The sequence below is a fragment of the Oryzias latipes genome, chromosome 12 (assembly GCF_002234675.1).
Source record: "Oryzias latipes chromosome 12, ASM223467v1".
NCBI classification, from domain to species: domain Eukaryota; kingdom Metazoa; phylum Chordata; class Actinopteri; order Beloniformes; family Adrianichthyidae; genus Oryzias; species Oryzias latipes.
Window position 1 is genome coordinate 16,261,806 of NC_019870.2, and position 21,507 is coordinate 16,283,312.

A 21,507-nucleotide genomic window follows, 5' to 3' on the forward strand; every position below is an offset into this window, starting at 1 on the left:
TTTACATACAAGCCAACTAGGAAAGGTCTACAACCACAACTGATGAGGAAGAGGTCAAAGGTTTTCCAAAAAAAAAAAATCGCCTTTAGTACTTTCTACAAATGTTAACGCCTCCTCTGGATTTTGATCCATCACCTCGTAACTCCTCAAGCATCATTACTTGGGGAAAAATGTCAGAATTACAGTTTGTAGATTTTGAATTAGCGAAGCAGGCTTGTAAAAAGCTGCGTCCATCTACTGCCCACACGTTTTTTATCAGATTATTGTGAAAATTTAACACATAAATTGGCTAAAGCTGATTAGAATGATGTAATTTATGGTATAAACACCTTAGGAATGTGTTTATATAGTAAACCTCAGTTACTAAGGAAAACAAAAAAAATTTGTTTGTTGGTCACTCCCAGGCAACCAAAAAGTAAAATGACGGCTATGGAGATAAGACCAATGAAAATGCCTACATATTGCATGAATTTGCCATGTGCTGAGCTGACCAAGGTGGGAAGGGCAGGAGAGGAGAGTGAAGGGTATCTAGTAGCTACAAGACTATAAAAAGGTATGAATGAATAAGACACAAAAGAGGTTTAGTCTGTTTTATAGTCAGTCGACTGCAGGATTGTGACCCAAAACAAACAACTTCCATTCAGTTTTTGAGCGCACTATCTTTTAGGATGGAGCTCATCTCAGCTCCTTGTGGTGAGTGCATCAACAGGTCATTAAAGGACCAAAACAAGCTCAGTTAAGGCTGCTTGACCTTTTTTTAGCATTCTGACAACATGAATGGCTGTTTGTGCAAATACTCCAAGCCTTTTCTGCTGATGATAAAATATTTCATTCAATTTTTAATAAGTCTGTTTCACTATAGTCCTATTTTTTCCACTTGCGTCACTAAATTCGGGACAACTGCTTGAGAATCAGGTAGGAGGAAACATCTGTGTATGTGACGATGTGCAGCAAAATTATGAGTACATCAGTGAAGGTTTGACAGCTATTTTTTAATTGTGGAGCAGTTGTCTCCTTTAAACAATCATAGAGCTTTTTTTTAAAATCTGTGGTGCCCGTTCAAACCCGGATGAACTTTTAGTCAGAATGACGCAGGCTTTCTTATTGGGAGACTTCAGAGAACTACATGTTAGGGAACAATCTAATTGAGATCTTATGATGTGTTCTTAATCCATTAAAAAATGATTTAAGTCACGAGGTTCCAAAAACGGCACAGGATGACAGTATAAATGTAGTTAAGGTTGTCACATATTTCTTCGTAGCTGATTGTTGTTTGTTCCCCTGAGCACATTCACAATTTTAGCCTCAACAGTTTTACGTACTATAGATTTAGAAGGTCACATACCTTGGCTGTGGTCATTTTTAACGAAGTTAGCTCTACCTCCACTAGCTGGAAGGATGTTTTTTATTTCATTCTTTTCACCTTACCTCACCTAAGATTTGAATTTTTTTTCCCATGCACTGCAAATATTAAAAAATGAAAACATACCAACACATCACTAACTGTTCTGACTAATTGGTAAATAATTATTTATATAACTTAGTTTAAGAAATTTAGTACCTCGGGTACAAAGAAAATGCATGTTATGCTAGTATTCTCCATTATGTCCATTTGAACACATACAATGAATGTTGTAGGGATAAAATAATAACCCAGTCTGTGTGAAATTGTCCTAATGTTTAAAAAAATAAAATAAGAGAAAAACCTTTGTTGTTCTATTTCCGGTAAGCAATGCAATTTGACCATTTGATTCAATTTTTACCAATGTTGTTATTTTCAATGGTATCAAGTACCATAATATATGACAACAAACACAGATATTATCAAAAGTATTTACTCACAGGCTCAGGTGTCCTAATCACCAAGCCTGGCCACAGACTGTTTTTACCAACATTTGTGAGAGACTGGGCCGCTCTCAGGAGCTGAGTGAATTCCAGCGTGGAACTGTCATAGGCCGCCACCTGTGCAACAAATCCAGCCACTTTCAGTCAAATTAAAGAAAAAAGTGTTACTACTCAACTACATGAGTTTTTAAATACATGTACCTCAAAAACTTTGGAAAAATATCAATCTGGTTATAGGAAGAGAACAGAGACGGCTCTTTTAAAGATCGTTGTCGATCTTAGAATGAACTTTTGAGTCACAGAAACTTTTTTATTCTGGTGCTGCTGGACCTTAGTGTCGCTTTTAAAACAGTAGATCACCAGATTTTATTAGACAGACTTAGAGGAGTCTAGTGGGTCTCTCTGGAAATGTTCTTAAGTGGTTTTATTCCTATTTTACAGATCCACACTTTTATGTAATTATGGATACATGCCCTTCAAGAATCCATAAAATAAAATGTGGGGTTTCCAAGGGTTGATTTTAGGTCCTATACTTTTTATGTTGTTGCCTCTTGGGCATGTCATCAGGGGACGGCGTTGACTTTCACAGCTATGCTGATGATACACAGCTTTACATCAGGCATTGGCATTCTATTAGTTTTGATGTAAACTATTTAATGTATCTAATTTTATTTTATGCACTTAATCTTAGTCTCAATTTTATATTTTTAAACACATCTTATGTATTTAATTTTAGCCTCTTATTTTGATTTTGATTTGTGGGGATCTTTTCTACCAGGGCTTGCTGCCTTGGTCGGTGGTTGCTGCAATTGTCGCCCATGCTGGGCGACTGGATTTAATATTGCAGCCTCATGGCTGTGAATTGGACCCCATTGCTGTTCTAGTCTGGGTGAGCACTGAGGCAATGTTCCTATGGCCAGGCTGGCTCCTGGTATGAATGGATTCCCAAATACTCTTTCCTCAAAGCAGAGCCAAGCTTAAAGTTTCTTTTAGAAATTAATTTTATTATTTTTCTCTCTACAATACCCTATTCATCTCATGTGCAGGCGTCTGATAGTTATGGGTAATTACTCTCAATATTTTTGTTTTTATTAATTATTGTTATTATTATTATTTTTTTGTAATAATGACAAGATGATTATTTCTAGTGTGGGTTTCATGATGGTTACTGCTATTGACTTTTCTAGTATCAAGAATATAATGAATGCATAGTTGTATATGTGTTGAGCTTTTCATATGTATCTGTGCGAATCTCTAATAATGTATCCCTAAATATGTACAGTTAGCAGAATGCACGATGGTTAGTTCAAGGTTGTGGTTTAAATTGACTCTCATTGTCCTTACAACACACACACCCACACTCACTCACACACACACGCACCCATACATGCAAGCACACACGCACGCACAAACACACGCGCACACACACTTTTCCTTTTCATTTTTAATTATTTGTTGTATTTTTACCTCCTGTTTTTGTGTGTTAGTATTGGTAGTCATCTTTGGTTGTCAGATCTGTTTTTCCAGTGTATTTTCATTTGTTTGTTGTTGGAGTTTTTCTGTTGTCTCGCTTAAATAAAAATTACTAAAAGAAGAAAAAGAAAAAAAAAAGTTACTTTCATAAGTATTGATTGTGTGTGGGGTCGTGTGTCATATGTGTTAACAGAGGGGAGTGGGATGGGTGGGTTGGGTTTTTATTGTAAAATTGTGTATGCTTTTTTTTAAATCTTAAAGCGCTTCGAGATGTGCAAGGCATGAGAAGCACTTGATAAATAAACAACTCAGCACTAAATAAATAAATAACACAATAAATACATTTTGATTTGATTTGTGAAATTTCCTCACTCCTAAATATTCCACAGAGCCCCTTCCTTTTCCAATTTGACCGTGCATCAGTGCACACATCAAGGTCCATAAAGACATGGATGACAGATTCTGGTGTGGATGAACTTGAATGACCTGCACAAAGGGCCTGAGCTGAACCCGACAGAACACCTTTGGGATGAATTAGAGCAGACACTGAGCGCCAGGCCTTCTCCACCAACATCAGTGTGTGACCTCACCAATGCACTTTTGGAAGAAGGGTCAAAAATTCCTGTATACACACTCCTCAACCTTGTGGACAGCCTTTCCAGAAGAGATGAAGCTGTAATGGCTGCAAAAGGTGGACCAACACCGTATTGAGCTCTATGGGTTTGGAATGGGATGGCACTTCTGTTCATATGTGAGTCAAGTAAATAGCATCATAACTGCCTATAATTGTAGCTTAAATATATTGTAGCTTAAATTTGAGCTACTTCTGCTAGATCTATGTAACATCCAACCTCACCAGGGTGAGGATGCCGCTGAACTGTGTGGCTGAAGTTGTGGCTTATAAGTATGGGCCGCAGCGGGTTTCTCCTAAGCGCAGCATGAGCGTCATCGCCACCACATCTGTGGTAAAGCCAGTAGAATGGTGGTCTAGAATAAAAGGATAAACTGTATCCAACAGCAGCAACAGTGAGGGATACAGGTTTGACAGCAAGCGAATTGTCTCAGGGCATCTCAACTGCTGTCTGACAGTCATAAAGTTAAACTGTATCCTGCACAAATGTTAAACTCTTATTTAACCATTGTTATCATACTTGATACACACGTGAGAGAGCCCTGTCTCTTTAGACTGATCCAAACTTTCCTTGAAAACCCATTATGTACAACTTGGCACATTTGTTGTAGTTCATTATCCTTCCACTAGGGGCAGTAGATGGGCTTTTCCTGGTCATTTTTAAAATGGTTGCTTCCATGCTTTAGTTAGTTTTCATAACTGTATGATGAGATTAACTTCTCTATTGTTATTCATTTTTTAATGAATACTTCCTGTATTTAAAGAATGCAAAATCTGTTGATACTTAACTCTTTATGATACAGTTACATCATGTTAAAAATGTGTGGATCGCACTTGAGAAAGTGGGTAATTTTTACTGAACTCATGTCCATATTTTTTAATCCTACGTGAACCAAATACGCTGCTTGACACCTGTCTTAAATGTGTTCTTAAGCTTGACACCCCAGACGCGTTTGGGAGGAGCTACCGCCAGATTTTTGTGGTGACTGAATTTATCTCATTTACAATGCAAAGGAAGACACTTATGATGGTGGTGCGCCCATGGTGCGCCTTTTAGGTTTCAATTGTAAAAAAATTGAAATATATAACAGTTTTTCAAAAATGTGTCGTGAGTTTCTTTTTATGCAGCTATTTAATATAATGTAATTTTTGGACTTAATTTGGCACTTACTCTGGACTGAGGGTTGCAATTGCAACAACAATTACCGTGCCAGCAATAACCCAATCAAACATAATTTCATAGTTAATAGACATATTTTTATTTTTCTAAATGAGCCCACTCCTTATTTGATGCAGTATTGCACCAACTGCGGTACTAGCTCTATTTTTGGTCTCATGTGTGTTATTTCAGGGTATATCTAGCTGATCACCCTATAAGGTACCATGGGATCTACATAATGACATCCCAGGGTGAGCTGGTTAATGGTTTAGCTCCTTGACAACCAGCAAAAGTCCTTGTTGGGGCATCATCTGGAAAGATAAACACCCCTCTCCTCTGTAGGTGCTTTGCTCCTTTGTCACCATAATACTACCTAAGAGTTCAGCCGAATGTGTGATGTCATGTAAGTCACAGCACATTGTAATGAACAGTAAAGAAAGAGGTATATATCCTCATTTTTTGTAAATGTATTATCATTATAAATATTAGTAAGTAGATAAATCTTTTTAATAATAGGATTTTATAATCGTTATTTTCTTTATACAGTATGTTCTTAAGTGATTTCAGTAGATTTATGTTTCTTAAATTTCTTTCCCTAGTCCACAAGTTAATAAATAAAATGTTATTGATGTATTTAAAATCAATACGTAAATTTAGATTCATTTGACAGATCCACTTTTCCATTAGTGTGATTTTGCTGCCCTCTAGTGGTTTTTTAAATTAACATACTTTATTTTGCGATTTCAAGCTTCAGAAAACATGTCTACATTTCTCCTTAAATTAAGATGATGAAATCTATATATGGAGTTTTATTTATTTTTAAAAGAATTGTTGCAATTGTTAAATGATGTTCATTCTACATATTTATATGTATTTATTTAAAAAACAAATGTGTGGATATGCTTATTTTTTTATCCAATGGAAGAGATTGGTGCTTTTGAACAATAAAAGCATTTTTTTTTAAATAAAAATTATATAATTCTTAATTCAAATAGAAATTTATTTTATTTCTAGTACTTTTAATTTTTCTATTAAATGTAAAACTAATTTTAATAGACATTCTATCATACCATCACGAGAACCACACTATCATGATTAACTGGTGAACTGGACCATAAAAAGTGTTTTATTTTCAGAAATTTTGTATTAATTGTTGTTAATATTACCAACATTTTTCATGGAGTTGTTGGAGGACAATTTAATATACAATAATAAAAATCTTAAATCTTAAAGCAAAGTTGATTCTCCCTGTATGACATTGAAAAGAACTGATGGACATGAAAAAGTGTATATAACTGTCATCCGAGTACCAATGTTGTGATTTATTGGAAAGTTTATACTACAGAAAGTAATTTTGGTTTTACTTTCTCTGGAAAGTCCTCACATCTTAAGGTACATTCAATTTTAATCAAGCTTCCTGCAGACTTTTAGGAATAACAGCACAATTGGATTCAATGTTCTTATTAATTCTTTGTATATTTTACATTTGTTTTTCTTGTAATTTCTGTAATGTTGGAACACTATTTTCTTCATGTTGACTTATTGTTAAGAAATATGTGAATATATTTTTAAAAAAGTATTGTTTCAATGGAATTAATGTGCACGGATGTGAAAATAATTATTTTGAAAAGTACGTAGTAACCAATCAAAAGTCCAGAAAATAACTTGCATCTTTTTCAAATGTTGGTTGCCATGGAGAAGTCTATTAACCTAATGTAAATCTCAACAACAAATATTTCATTCTTCGACTTTGTAGACATTGCGTCTTCTGAAGACATCAGCAACCTGAAGAAAGAAAAACTCTATTTCCTCTGTTTCCATCACCAAAAGTACGTAGATAAGGAGTCAAAATTTGTTGAAAATTACTATTTTAATTCTTAAATCAGAGCTCTTTAGTTGATAAAACATAGGCTACAGCCGCTTTTTGTTTTTAATTTTCAGTTACAAAAAAAATGATTTATGTGTTTTGAAATAGTTAAGCAGACATGAAATACAGTGTTTAACTGTGTGGCAGTGGTGTTGTAATGATGTATGTAGCAAAGCATTGTGTTTGTAAAGTATGTCTTTGCATGTTTCATATTCCAGATGTTTGACAGACCATCAGACCTCCATGAGCACAACTACTGTAAAAAAGAGTTGGAGCCTGGGAAAGAGGTAAAAGACTAAACTGATGCAATTTCTTCATAAATTATTGTCCACATATGAAAATAAAAATGGTTTGTGTCATGGTGCCTCTGTCAGACTCCTCCCCCTCCTGCAGCTGCTCCTCTCTTAACTACCACCAGCTGTCGTCACTGAGCTCATCACCCTCTGCAGCTCAAAAGGAGATCCAGCTCCACCATTCAACGCCAGTTCGTTGCCTATAATGGTGACTCGTCTGGTATTGGCTAGTTCTAAGATACTTTGTCTTGCAGTAAGTTCTGGCTCTAATTCTATTTTCCTAAACTCAGGAATTCCATCCACGAGTGACGTCAGTGTGGACCTACTACCTTACAGTCTTGAAGAACTGGAAGACCACTCGGACTACGCCGACCGCGTTTGTACCTCCAGCCACGCCACAAGCCCTTGGCTGTTCCGGACCTTGCCATGCCAAAATCATAACCATCTCTGGAGGAATAATAAATCATTCTTACCTGTCCTCATTCTGGGTTCCAGCACCTGGGTTCTCCTCGCTTGGAGATCATGACAGTTTGTGCTTTACATCCTGAAGGGTTCTCGTTTGAGTTTTTTTTTTTTTTTAATTTAATTTAGTTTGTCTTTTTGAATAAATACTTGGTTGAACAAAGGTGTTATTTTTTTTTTTCAGCCCCATGAATCGCAGAAGCACTCTAGAAGTTCCCACCATAACGAGACGAACGGTGAAGAAGGGGCTTCCACCTCACAAATTTTTGAGGTTTCCTCCTGTCTTTTCAAAGTGGCTTTACAGTGGAGACCATTTTACTAGTATTTCATTTGTTTGGGATGTTAAACATTATTGTTGATGACATGGCAAAATCTGTTAATGACAATTACTATGATTTATGAAATACAATAAATGTGTATAAGTGTTGTAATGGTTGCAGCAGAACGTGACTATGTAGTTATATGGATTGAAGTAATCTCATTACATGTTTTTCCATACCAATTTACCTCTACTTGCTGTGCTTTATTTTTAATCATGCTTGTTTTTAGATTTTGTTTTAATGTAAGCACTTTGTTATTTTTATATGAAAAGTGCTTCATAAAGTTTGATTTGATTTAGTTTCTCTTGTAAAGTGGGTTTACAATGGAAGAATTTTGCTTTTTATTTTTGCCATCTTCAGGTGATCCAGCATTCTGGAGACAGAGAGTTCCCTACACCCCCCCCCCCCCCCCCCCCCCCAAAACTCCCAGTGTCTCCCCAGCTCTCGGTGGTCCACTGCTCCAACCCAAGACGACGCTCCTTTGGTGATCAACAACCACTGTGTGGAAGGCTACCAAAGGATCTACCATGACGTGGATGATGGAATGCTAAAGTTTGTCTGCTTTAGACATCACAACATTTTCAGTCTCTTCATCACGCATTCAAAAATGTCAAAATAAGGACACGCATGAAAACATCTGTTTCTTTTTAACAGTTTTGCAACAGCATATCGTCGTCTGTACACCATGGATTTAGGACGACAAATCAAACACAAGCTGTGGAAAAAGACTGAACAAGCGCACTTTATCCACTTCAGTTTGGGAGGATGGTTGTCTACATATTACTGAAATTTAAGCCCTAGCCTGTCTGGCAGTGCTGAATTTTTAAAAGCGTTTTGTAAATACTTTTGTAAATATTATATTTTTGTAAATACAAGAGGGTAACCTACAAATAGAAATCGACAGGAAACTCCGCCCACTAGTGATGGGTCCAGCAACGCCAACAGATCGGCTCATCCGTCGAGCTCATAAAGTGAAATCCCCTATGTCCGAATTCCTACTCACTACATAGTGCACTATACAGTGCTATCACCATTTTGTAGTGCTGTCTGAATCTACAATTCCAAAATCGAATGCCCTAAAAATTTCCCAGAAATCTTTGCAAAAACTCGTGTGTATCGAGAACCCCTGCTCTGTGTCTTTGTGGGAGATGTGGGATTTCAGCTGCAGAGAAACGTGATGCAGACCTTTTCTGGACGCAGCCTTCTCCAAGAGAGGAACATCTTCAAACACTGCCTGAAAGCGTTGGTAAACGACCAGGTTCTCTGAAGGAGGTTGTTACCACCAGAGAGGAGCCACTGTATAGGCTGGAAAGGGAAGGCCCCTGATGAGGGAGACCTTCATGCCTCAATCTTCTATAACGACAGCTGTGCCATTTTTTAAAAATTGTTAAAAGGCCTTCTTTATGTAAACTAGCCTTAATAATCATCAATTTATTTGGCAAATATTCAGTGCCGGGATTCCCTATTGACAATGTAGGTGGTCAGCTAGGGCACCATCTGCTGAGGAGGATAGAAAGCCAGCGAGCATATAAACGTCTTAGTGTCATCCAGCCATTGATGTTGTTGATTATTGTTAATATACAAAGACATAAACCGTTGGGCGCACGGAATAGCTAAAAGGCGAAAGAAAGAAGAAGATATCTGCAAACAGCAAAGAGGTGGTCAAGTATTCATTGGAATTGGTTCATTTCAAGCAATAAGGACAAAAGAAAAACAAAAAAAGATCCATTGATCTGGTGGTAATCAGCATAAGTGATAAGATTGGCTGTGAGATTTTTATTGAATACACTGAAGGTGGCAGAGCTGCCATTTAAGGCGCTAGCCAGACTACCAGGAACAACGTTTGGTTAAGTTAGTTAGGTTAGGTAGAACACTTTAAAAAATGTGTAGGCATAGTGGCAACTAACCTGCGAACAGAGATGGTCGCTCTACCTCTGCACCACAGCCAATGGGTTGTTTTCTTCAGTGTTGCTAGTTAAAATGTATTAACACTACCAGTTACATGTTTTCTTTCTGAAATTTAGAGCTTCATATTAAAATGCTTGTTAAATTCATCTAAAGTGGTGAAAAATAAGTGCACTTTATTTTCTTAAATTGCTTTTGGGGGAAAAAAAGTTAAGCTTTGACCTAGTCTCCACATTTCTTTTGACCGACACGGTTTACATAATGCACTGAATATGAAGTAGAGCCCAGCTTCATTAACTTTCCCCTCTAGGCTTTTTGATGATGATGATAATAATAAAATAATAATAATAAAGGAATCTTTAAACGTTTATGAGCAAGTGCGGGGACACAAATAAATAAATAATAATAAAGAAAGAAAGAAAGAGATACCCCCCCCCCCGCGCACAAACGCATAGAAGTCTCGCGAGAGTACAGAGAAAGGTCAAAGTTGACTGGCCATGTGCAGTCTTCAAGCCGTTGCTGCTTAAATGTTCATTACTGTTGGCTGAGTGTGTGTTGTGCTTATTCTCCCGAACAGTTGATTTAAATTATTAAATATTAAATTTAGTTCGGTTTTCTTTTATTTATTTATTTTTTGGCAAGCCACCCATGTTGTAGTTGGTCTGTCGTGTGTTGTTAGCTGTTCTTTGCGGGAACTTCATCCTCGCTGATGTGATGAATTACGTCGATCATGTCTGCTGGATCTTTTTGCTAGCTTGACATGCTTCAAGTCCGAACACTGTTCAGTGCCTTAGTTGACTGCAGACGGAACGGTAAGCTAGCTTCACACACAAACTTGCAGCTGTCTATATGTCACTTCCTGCATTGCTAGTGACCAGACATGTCTGTAGTAGCGCAAGTGCTAATATTCAGGTCTCACAAATAGAACTTTAACGGTAAATGTTTTTGTTTGTTTTGTTGATCTTCCCCTCTTCTGATAGGTGCTCTTTTTAAGTTTCTGTGCACAATGACGAGTGAAGCTCCCACTGATCAGCAGACAGCTAAGCTGCTGAAAAGGACCAATGAGCAGAGTGGAGATTCTGCTGAAGTAGACAACAAAAGAATTAAAGTAGAGGAAGAACACACAGAAAATGAAAGGAAATATCCAAAGAAAAAAGTGGCTTTACTTCTTGCCTACTCTGGCAAGGGGTACTATGGGATGCAGGTATTTGCTTTTGTTGCCTACGATTCCTAAAGTATTTGAGACTTTAGCTCCAAATTGTTTTCATCCATAAATCCTTTTTTCTCAGAGGAACCCTGGAACCTCCCAGTTTAGGACCATCGAAGATGACCTGGTTTCTGCTCTCGTCAAATCTGGTTGCATACCTGGAAACCACGGCGATGAGATGAAGAAAATGTCCTTTCAAAGATGTGCCAGGACAGATAAGGTGTGGCTTTTAGAGCAATTATTATTATTATTTAGCATAGCTTTAAAACATTCACATGGATTTTACACAGTTTTCCTAGTATTTGTACCCATTTGTTACACACTTCTATTTTTAAAGATACCTTTGGCATACCTGCTTTTCTTTTCTAGGGTGTGTCTGCTGCCGGCCAAGTGGTCTCTCTTAAAGTGTGGCTGATTGAAGATGTCCTTGAAAAAATTAATGAACATTTACCGCCACAGATCCGGGTACTTGGTAAGAGACTGATTCTGGAAACCTCTTGAAATGTTTATGTATCAATAATGATTACCAAGTAGGATGAATTTTCCTCAACAGGGCTTAAACGTGTGACCCAGGGTTTCAACTCCAAAAACAACTGCGATGCTCGAACCTACTCCTATATGCTCCCGACTGTGGCCTTTTCTCAGAAGGACTATGACGTGGGAAACATAGCAGCCTTTCGCCTGCAAACAGAGACTCTTCAGAGGGTGAACCGACTCTTTTCCCTTTACAAAGGGACTCATAACTTCCATAACTTCACCTCCCAGAAAGCTCCGAGTGACCCGAGCGCCCGCCGGTACATCACAGAGATGTCCTGTGGAGAACCTTTCATCCGCAACAACTGCGAGTTTGCAGTGATAAACGTGCGAGGTCAGAGCTTCATGCTGCACCAAATCCGGAAGATGATCGGCTTGGTGATTGCAGTGATCAAGGGCTACGCGCAGGAGAAGGTGATAGAGAGGAGCTGGGGAGAAGAGAAGGTAGATGTCCCGAAAGCTCCAGGACTGGGCCTGGTTCTTGAAATGGTTCACTTTGACCGTTACAACAAGCGCTTCGGAGGGGACGGTTTGCACGAGCGTCTGGAGTGGGATAAGCAGACGGAAGCGATCAAAGCCTTTAAGGAAGCTTACATCTACCCCACCATTGTTGAGACTGAGATCCAGGAGGGCTCCATGGTCAGCTGGATGTCCACGCTCCCGATCCATGACTTCAAAGCCACAGCCGCCGAAACCCGAGACAATAATGATCAAAAGCAGGTACATGTGTATCTAGAATATTTGTTTTATTTACATATTTAACATGTTGATCCGTAACTGTGTTTTTACATTCTTGCAGATCATACCAGACGAGGGGAACAACTCTGATTAGGACAAGAAAGACACAAAAACTCTCAATATATCATTTTTGAGTTTTCCTGTTTTTTGTGAATAAAGCTTATTCATTTTTTATAATCATGAGAGAAGAATAATCAAAAGGATTTGACTTATGTATTGGATTATAATTGACAAATAAAAAAATTTGGTTAATAAAGTTGATGTTTTTTATTAATATTTAAGTTCTTTGGCGTTTTGGAAGCAGTTAAATTGTTCAGAGCTAAAATTCATTGTCCAAATTCAGCTTAGTGAAAGTACATTTTATATTACAAAGTTTTATAAATTATTTGATGGTTTTACAATATATGCATATTTACATTTTCTACGTTTTATTCTTATGTTAAAACGTAAATTTTGTTAATTGAAAACAAAGCTGTATGTAAAACGTTCATTTGTTTCCAACTCTCGAGAGGTACGTGAACGCCCCGGGAAAGTGATGCGTTCAAGAATATATGCAAATAGTAAAATCTTACATTTTAACCAAGAAAACCCTTAACTAAATTAATTGTATTGAACGTTAATATATATTATTCCACATAGGCAGAATTGTTAACTGTTTGCACTGGCTTTTAGTTAATTGTGTAGCAAAATATAGGATGACGTAGATTTTAAGCAAAGTTAGCCGTCAGTGTTCCGGAGTTCCTCGAACGCACCGATCTTGGTAAAACCAACATGGCGCCTTCCAAAAAGCGCAACGTGAATTCGAGAAATACATCAGAAAATGTCTCTAAAGCAGCCAAACTCGACCTGGAAGGTATCGTGGATCGCATTCTTGAGAGCAGAAAACACGCGAATGACATTTTTGACGTTCTGGAGTCTCTGCAGGTATCGTTTTGAAACGAGAAACGTTAATTTCTCGCGGGATTCATTCACGGAACACACGCCGTTCTTTTTTGTACTGTTAGCCTCTGTGTGCGTGTCTGAACTGTAAATAAATATGTCTGTCAACAGTCAGAAAAGGAGAGGGATGTTGTCAGTGCTGTGGACGCGTGCTGCAGGCTGTTTAGCACACTGTTGGAGAGGAAAGAGCTGTTTGTGGGCAAACTTCCTGCAGAAGATGAAGCGTTGAGTGGTAAGTTAGTGTGGGGACAAATTAAATAACGTGGATTAGCCAGTACTTCCGCACGTGATGTAACCATTGTAAATAACTCGTCTTAATAATTACTTTGTACTGATGTCATGGCCTCCAAAAAATGATGTTCCCATTATTTGATCATCAAAGGGACAATCTCAAACTCCATTAAGGCAGGAGTCTACAACCTTTAAACAGTTGAAGAGCCATGTGGTTCAGTTTATCCTATCACTGATCCAAAGACATAAAAGTTCCACTTTAATGTTAAGTAAAAAAAAAACTCAAGTCATGTTTGTTTAGCCATTAAACCATTCATTTTGTAGCTTTAAAATACAGAGGTGAGTAACAATACGTTACTTTATTTACATAAGCTTTTATAAAATATAACTCCTTATAACAGCATCACACTTTTTGCTTCTACGTGAATAGATTTTTGCTGTCCACCTTTTTTGTTTGGACATATCTCTTCAGTGAATCATCTTTCACGGATTTGTTCAGGTGGTGCATTGACCTTAGTTTATGTGCAAAAAGTTCTTCTGCATTCATGTGGTGCTGGAAGATGTTCTTTTTCTGACATTCATGTATGTTTTCCAAGTCAAACAGGCATTTGCCCGATCATTCCAACACCACACGAACGCAGCATATCTCTGAGCGTTTTTCCCCTGAGGAACATCCACTTATTGGTACAATTGACTCTAAAATGAGAACAAAAATCACAGTTTTCAAATGGAAGAAACCCCTGCACTAAAGCAAAGCATTATAAATAAAATTTGAAAACAAGCTCTAGTTTGAAAACGAACACGAAAGTTTTGTGATTGAAAATCACAATTTGCTTTAACAAAAAAAAGGTATCTCTGCAGTTTATCAGTTTATATGATATTTTCTGATTTTTAATTCAGATAATCGATATTTAAAACTCCAGCCATATTGTATAGATCTATAAAACAAGACCTTTAGAGAATTGATCTACTTTGGTGAAATTATGCTACGATTTAATCAGTGTGTTGGATTCTTTTGAACTGCTTTGTCTCCAGGAGAGTCCAGCGCTGAGGACAAGTGTCGGATCTTCATGGGACATCGCTACAATGCCTGCGTGGAGATCCTGCTGGAGCATCTAAACCACGAACAGTTTGCAGTCAAAGTGAGCTCCGAAAAGTGACATCTTCTTCTATCGTTTGGGTTTTATTGGGACACATCTGCTGCTGAGCTGCCTCTCGTTTGAATGTAAAGCTGCGTTCACACCGGTTTATGTGACGCACATTCAAGAACGCACTGAACGCGCATTCTACCCGATACTAGCGCATGCACCTACAGCTGCAACAGTTGTGGTGTGAGATATCGAAGCGGTGTAAATCTCATGAATCTTGCTCCAGGCTTTTTTTTTCTTTCACGGGTCTATTATGATACATGAAAGACTTGGTGTCATAGCATTCCGGCAATGATTCATTTCTCCTCTATAACCAATTTTCAACGGGCGGCACTTCCATGAATTTAAGGGGACGTCAACCATGCATCACTACTAAATCTGATTGATCAAAGTTCAAAGTGGTTCAACTTTTAACGGAACGGATGTTTTGTACGTAGAGCCTGAAAACGATCCTAAAAACGTTCACCATGAACGTTTAAGCCCGAAAGGAGCTTGCTCATTTGCTCATGGTTGCTCGGGTGTAGCTTAATATATTTGGACTTGTCTTTTGGTTTCAGGAAAGTGCCTTGTGCTGCTTAATGAAGTTTGCAGCAGGACAGGTACAGCATCCTCTGGAAGACTTGGAGTGGAGTGAACATCACAGCTTTCCAAGGGGAATTATCCTGGTAGGAGTTGAACCATCAAATATCAGTAACATTTATTGATCCAGTCTGGATTTCTAATCCTTTATTTGCTTTCAGGCGGTGGTGGAAAACCTCACATCTAAGACCACAGACAACACTCTGCTGATCTCCAGGTTCCAGGAGTTCCTGGAGATGGATGATGTGCGCTACTATGTTATGAGCGCGTTGCGGGAGTCTGTGGGAAAGGTCATGGAGAAAAACAAAGGGGTATGACACCATAGCTGGAGGTTGACATGAAAACAGAGTTCTCTCATGTATTTGGCCACTCTGAGGTGCTAAATGCAGCTACTTCCCGCCCTGCAGACCTTACTGCCTGTATATCAGAACAACGTCTTCACCCTGATGTCCAGCATAAGCATGCCGAGTCAGCAATCAGAGCTGACCAACTTTATGGTCAAACTGGAAGGTCAGCTCCTATATTTTTTTTTTTATTCTTGAGGATGCCAGAAAGTGACATGTTGATGTTTATTTGACATTTTTTAATATTTAATTTCTAGGCAAACCTGAAGATTGGAGAGCTGCTAAACTAAATGTAAGTTAAATGTTTTTTTTAATTTCCCTTTCAGTCTTTATTTATAATGTTCTATTGAGCGATGACACGTTCTGTTTCCATACAGAACCACAAGCGAGCGTTTGAGAAGATGTGGCTCGGGTTTCTCAAGTATAAGGTAAAGCAGTAAACAGAAAAAAAACACCTTTTCTTTCCTCGTTGGCATTGCTCTCACAGTTCTTCCATCTTTGTGTCCCAGTTGCCAAGCAACATGTATAAGAAACTCTTGGTGATCCTCCATGACTCTATTTTGCCGCACATGAGCAAACCTGCTCTGATGATCGACTTTTTGACCGCCGCTTATGAAGTCGGTGAGTTCTCTGTCTTCAATTAACCCTGTTGTGTTGGTGTGGAGGAAACTGCACTAATGTTTGAAAGTGTATCTCATTCAATTAAAGAAAAAAAAATCGTAGGTGATCTTTGTTCTAGATTGTTTTCTTGATTTTCTCTCTAGTATTTTTAAGAACTACAAAAGGAGATAACTACACACTACCTGACCTAATCTGCTCATGCAAACTGTGGGTTGACCTGCAAATCAAAGTTGAAAAGCCCCAATGTCAGGGGTCGGCAACCTTTACCATTCAAAGCCATTTGGACCAGTTTCCCACAAAAATGAAGATACAGGAAGCCGCATCACCATCAGGAAAACTCTGTGTTTCCAGTGAAAAGCATCATTTCACTCGTTTTTAAAGTTTGTGAAGAGATGTTCATTTTTTTTTGCATCCTCTGTTATTTAATGGGTTCTGATGAGAACCATTTGCAGAGTGGCCACAAAACTAGCAAATATGTCGTAATTAAGTAACAATTAATCTGCTTCTCCAATAGATTTTTGTCAACAAACAACTTTTTTTCTCATCTGAATCTGGATGTTTTTGGGCAGTTTCATTCTGGAATGTCTCGCCACATTTGAGACTTTGTTGTTTGCTAATTCCTCAGTACATATTAATTATACTGCTAAAGTTGTTGAAAGCAAACAAATCTGCCCAGGTGCCATTAAAGCAACAGTTTTCTCCAGGAACTTCAATTTCCTCTAAAATTTCCATCGTTGTCCCACCTGAGTCAGAGCATTGTTGGGATTACCGGTACTCGCCGGCGGGAGTCGTGGTCGTGGCACCGGTTGATAGTCACATAGAACTTTACTTAGAAAGTCTACATTCAGATTTTTTTTTAAACCTAAGACTCAGCCCGTTCATTTTTTGTTTTGTTTTTTTAAAATCATTTTTGTGAACCTTTCCTGTTCACTGCTTGCCGACCATAGTCATCAGCACAGGGGAGCCGCTCCAGGGACGAGCAGCTCGGTTGTTCCGACCCGCTCACAAAAATGCAACAGCTGGTTGACGACATGGTTTGTGTCGTCATGACGACCCGCAGAGGTTCTGAATGATGAGGCTTTTATTCACTTCTCATTCTACCTCAGTTGCCATGTACTGTCTTTTTAGAAGAACTTTTCATCCTGTAACAGACTCTGGTCCGTGCTCACAGCTGCAGACACGTTGTTAAAGGCACCACGTCAATCTGTCAACACAATAGTTCTTTTACAAAACCATAGAGAGCCGCAGCACAGGGATGAAAGAGCCGCAGGTTGCCAACCCCTGCCAAATGTGTACGTGTCATGGACATAATCCGTTTTGACAAACAAAAGCAGTTTCTCAGTAACTCGCCATAAATAATCTCAAAAATATCACAAGTTCTCATTATTGTTAAAATTACCTCCACAGAAATCACTAATATCGCTTTTCTTTCTCTCGGAGTGAACCAGCATGTCATATGGAAGCGATTCTGTAGCATAATTAAAAATAAAAGTCAAAACCAGAAATGCTTTTTCATTTTCAAATGAAGCTGCATTTTTTGACTCAGAATTAAAATGAAAAAGCAATCCACCAAAATGCTTTTTAATTTTCTTCTTCAACACCGCTTATTCTGTCACTTAATTAAATGATAATGAAAATAGTATTTGACATTTCATTTTCAAAAAGGTCCCTGGTAAATGTGTAGCATAATTCATTTAGAAATGTCTAATTTGACAATTAAAATGGATTAACAGAAATTCTTTTTCACTTCATTTAATTTCATTTCATTTCAAATGAAGCTGTATCAAATGACTCAAAATTAAAATGAAAAAGCAATACTTCAAAATGCTTTTTCATTTTATACTTAAAAACCGCTTATTCTGTGTCATAATTAAAATGAAAATGCAAAGAGGGGATTGCATCTGCATTTTCACATCCACCCTGCGAACATTGTCGCATTATTCATTTAGAAAAAGCATTTCCAGAGGGAAGGCGGGGCGATGACGTCACTGCTTTCTCCGTGTCTCCGGCTGCTAACAGACACAGACACACCAGGAGTAGCTTTGTGTTAGCGGCAGAGAAGACTGCTTTGTGTTGGTTGTGAACTTCTGATGAGTTTACACAGCTTCTCAGGACTACGTAGCAGCATGTCCACCTTCTGCGGTCCTCCTCCTGATGCACCGCGGACAAACCTTTTTTCTTCGGACCGGCAGCTGCCTTCGCATAGTGGAATTTAAATTCTCAATAGCTCTGAAGATGCTTAAGCTACAGTCACCAAACTTTCTGTACCGACTAATCATGACCTTATTGTCCGACAACAACAAATTATATAAAAAATGTGGTTACAATTTTTCAGATTAATTAGGACATGCAAAACACTTGATGCCACACCTTTGTTTGTCTCCTTGAAGGATATAACATGATCCGTTAAAATGAATCTGCTGTTTAATTTCAAGTTTTCTCCTTTGGCGCGCTTTCATTGTTTTAATGTTTCTGAAACAAACGATGTGTATCCAGCCCTCTGCTGTCGGGGCAGCCTCATTTAAGGTCTGTTTGTCATTGAGCAGGCGGTGCCATCAGTCTGCTGGCCCTTAACGGCCTGTTTGTCCTCATTCATCAACACAACCTGTAAGTATCGCAGCAAAATGCTTATTCGCTTTGCCTTCATCTAAATAGGAGAATTACGCGTAAAAAGAATTGTTTTTGCATTGTTTTATTTATAGGGATTACCCGGATTTCTACAAAAAGCTGTACAATCTTCTCGAGCCGACTGTTTTCCATGTGAAGTACAGAGCGCGGTTTTTCCATCTCGCTAACTTGTTTCTCAGCTCCAGGTAACTTTTACATCCTCCCCAGAAGGAATCGATTTGTCTTTTTTTGAGAATGGTTTGACGCGTGTTTTTTTTCCCAGTCATCTTCCACTCTACCTGGTGGCGGCGTTCACCAAACGGCTGGCTCGGCTGGCGCTCACCGCCCCCCCCACGGGCCTCCTCATAGTGCTGCCCTTCATCTACAACCTGATCCGACGCCACCCGTCCTGCAGGGTCCTCCTTCACAAACCCAGCACAGAGGATGGTGAGAGGCCGTGACGTGTCGTCGACACATTCCAAGTGCGCGTACAGATTTGACCATTGAATTGATGACTGTTTCCATTCAGAGCCAGTTGAGGATCCGTATTTAATGGACGAAGAGGATCCGGCTCAGTGCCGTGCCTTAGAGAGCAGCTTGTGGGAAATAAAGGTGTGTTTGCAGCAGCTTCATGCACAAATTTTTTTTATATATATGTCATAGATGATTATTATTACCAGATAATAATATTTTTTAGATTAGAATGACTATTTCATTCTAATCAACTCCATCTTCACTTTAAACACTCACTCCAATGAAAACTGTGTTTTTGGTGTTTTTAACACTTTCTTGTGGTATTTTTCTGATGAATGGGGACACATATGAAGAAAACTGTTCTAAAAATTTCATTTCTGAGTATTTCTTTTTATAAATCATTGGAAATCAAAAGCAGATGAAAAAAAATGCAGTACAAAAAACATTTGTGAAAAAATACACTGGGGGGGCCACAAGCTCTCTGCTCCGCTCCATTCTCATGCGTTCACTTGCGGGCGACTAGATCCACGCACATCTTCATTTTCCTAATCTGAGAAGATACCTGGCTCCAAACTTTAGAAACTATGTCCCAGAAAACCACAGGTTTTTTTTATTTGACTAAAAATGGCAAAATCATAACTAAAAGACCAGTGGGAACACTTTTAATATAGATCAAAAGATGACCAGAGTGGGACTTTAAAGTTTTGGTTCATTAAGTTCATGAATTGATTTTCTTTGAGAAAAATTTTCTTTCTTTTTTGTGTGTGGCTAAAACTGTTCCTTTTGTTAGGTTTTAACATAAAAACTAATCATTTTAATATTAAAGTTTCACCTTTTTTTTTTTAAATCATCAGTCTGAAGAAAACTGTTTGTCAGAACCCAACAAAACTGATTTCAGTATTAAATTTGAACACTTAATCAGATTGTGTTGGATCGGAAATCATTTAAAATCAAACAATTTAGTAACTCTGCCCTATCATTGAGGAGAATAAAGTCGTTTCAGAGGTATCAAAATGTTAGCTTTGGGGGTCTCAGAGGACAGATGTTTCAGATGTGCTTCTATGAATATCCTATGAACTGTCACTTCTTGTGTAGCAGATCATCCATTGTAAAAAATCTTGTAGTATTTTCAGTGGCAGTAAGATGTATATCCATGTTTCAGACGCTACAGAAGCACTACCATCCAGATGTGGCCAAAGCTGCTATGATGATCAACACACCCTTATCAGAGCAGGAGGAGGACATCAGTGAGCTGCTGGAGTTAACAACGTATGAGGTGAAGGACATTTTTCAATGAATCCTTCATCATTTGTGATGCTTATGCACAGAGTTGCTGCTTTAAATTGAAAAAAAAAAACAACTAATAATCAGATGTTCTTGTTTGCAGTTGATGGAGAGAGACCTGAAGAAGCCTCAGGACAAGAAGAGCATCCCCCTGGAGTTTGAAACCGCCACACAGCTCCTGAAAGGAGGCGGCGATGTGTTGGCACATCACTTCTGTCTGGTTTCAGATGAATAAAAACAGGAAACTGGATTCAGTTTGGAAACAATTCAGTGATCAAAGTGACTAAAATCTGGTTAGATTTTATTTTTCATGCCTTTTGAAGTTCCTCTGCTGCTCATGTTTTTGTACTTCAGCAGAAATAAGAAAACTATTTTAGTTTTTTCTTTTTTGTTAAAACAATGTATGGAAGTTAAAGCAATAAACTGAAATATAACAAAACGTCTTTTCCTGTTTCTACTAAAAAACTTTTTGGAAAAATCCACATTTCTTCATTGTTTTGGTAGAATTTATAGAAACAAGGAAGCTTGCCTTGATAGGATGGCTTCAAAGCAAAACAATTGATCACGATAGCAGAATGTGACAGAAAACTCATCATGGAGGTGCCATTAGGAGGAGTTGTTGGTTTACCTAGACCAGGGGTCTGCAATCTGAGGCTTCAGAGCCACATGTGGCTCTTTTAACCTTCTATAGTGTCTGTGGCTAAAGAAAAATAAATGTAGCCTTACAATTTAAAAACGACTTAAAGCATAGATCTAATTTAAATTAGGTTCTCCTTGAACAGTAGATAAACCGTAAAGTTTTTTACACCCCTACTACAAGTCAGAGACCCTATGTAGCCACAAGGG

The 21,507-nt window shown here is 38.2% G+C and overlaps 2 protein-coding genes and 1 long non-coding RNA gene across 3 annotated transcripts; all 3 read left to right on the plus strand.

Annotated features, from left to right (window-relative positions):
* The first annotated feature begins 6,784 nt into the window (after positions 1-6,784).
* LOC105355256 lies at positions 6,785-7,817 on the plus strand. Its single transcript, XR_002874320.1, has 4 exons — positions 6,785-6,937; positions 7,194-7,262; positions 7,350-7,488; positions 7,559-7,817. It is a non-coding gene; the product is annotated as an uncharacterized LOC105355256 (long non-coding RNA).
* A 2,615-nt stretch (positions 7,818-10,432) lies between these two features.
* Positions 10,433-12,669, plus strand: pus1 (pseudouridylate synthase 1). The gene is made up of 6 exons (XM_004074847.4): positions 10,433-10,767; positions 10,936-11,159; positions 11,245-11,382; positions 11,532-11,634; positions 11,716-12,416; positions 12,496-12,669. The coding sequence occupies exons 1-6, from the start codon at positions 10,716-10,718 to the stop codon at positions 12,526-12,528; spliced, it is 1,251 nt and encodes a 416-aa protein (XP_004074895.1). The 5' UTR covers positions 10,433-10,715; the 3' UTR covers positions 12,529-12,669.
* Positions 12,670-13,168: 499 nt separating this feature from the next.
* Positions 13,169-21,100, plus strand: noc4l (nucleolar complex associated 4 homolog). The gene is made up of 15 exons (XM_023961110.1): positions 13,169-13,358; positions 13,485-13,605; positions 14,640-14,746; positions 15,310-15,417; positions 15,493-15,642; positions 15,739-15,841; positions 15,933-15,967; positions 16,053-16,103; positions 16,185-16,296; positions 18,843-18,903; positions 18,999-19,109; positions 19,187-19,350; positions 19,433-19,515; positions 20,540-20,653; positions 20,765-21,100. Exons 1-15 carry the CDS (start codon positions 13,206-13,208, stop codon positions 20,894-20,896), a joined length of 1,605 nt encoding a protein of 534 aa, XP_023816878.1. The 5' UTR covers positions 13,169-13,205; the 3' UTR covers positions 20,897-21,100.
* Positions 21,101-21,507: the final 407 nt, after the last annotated feature.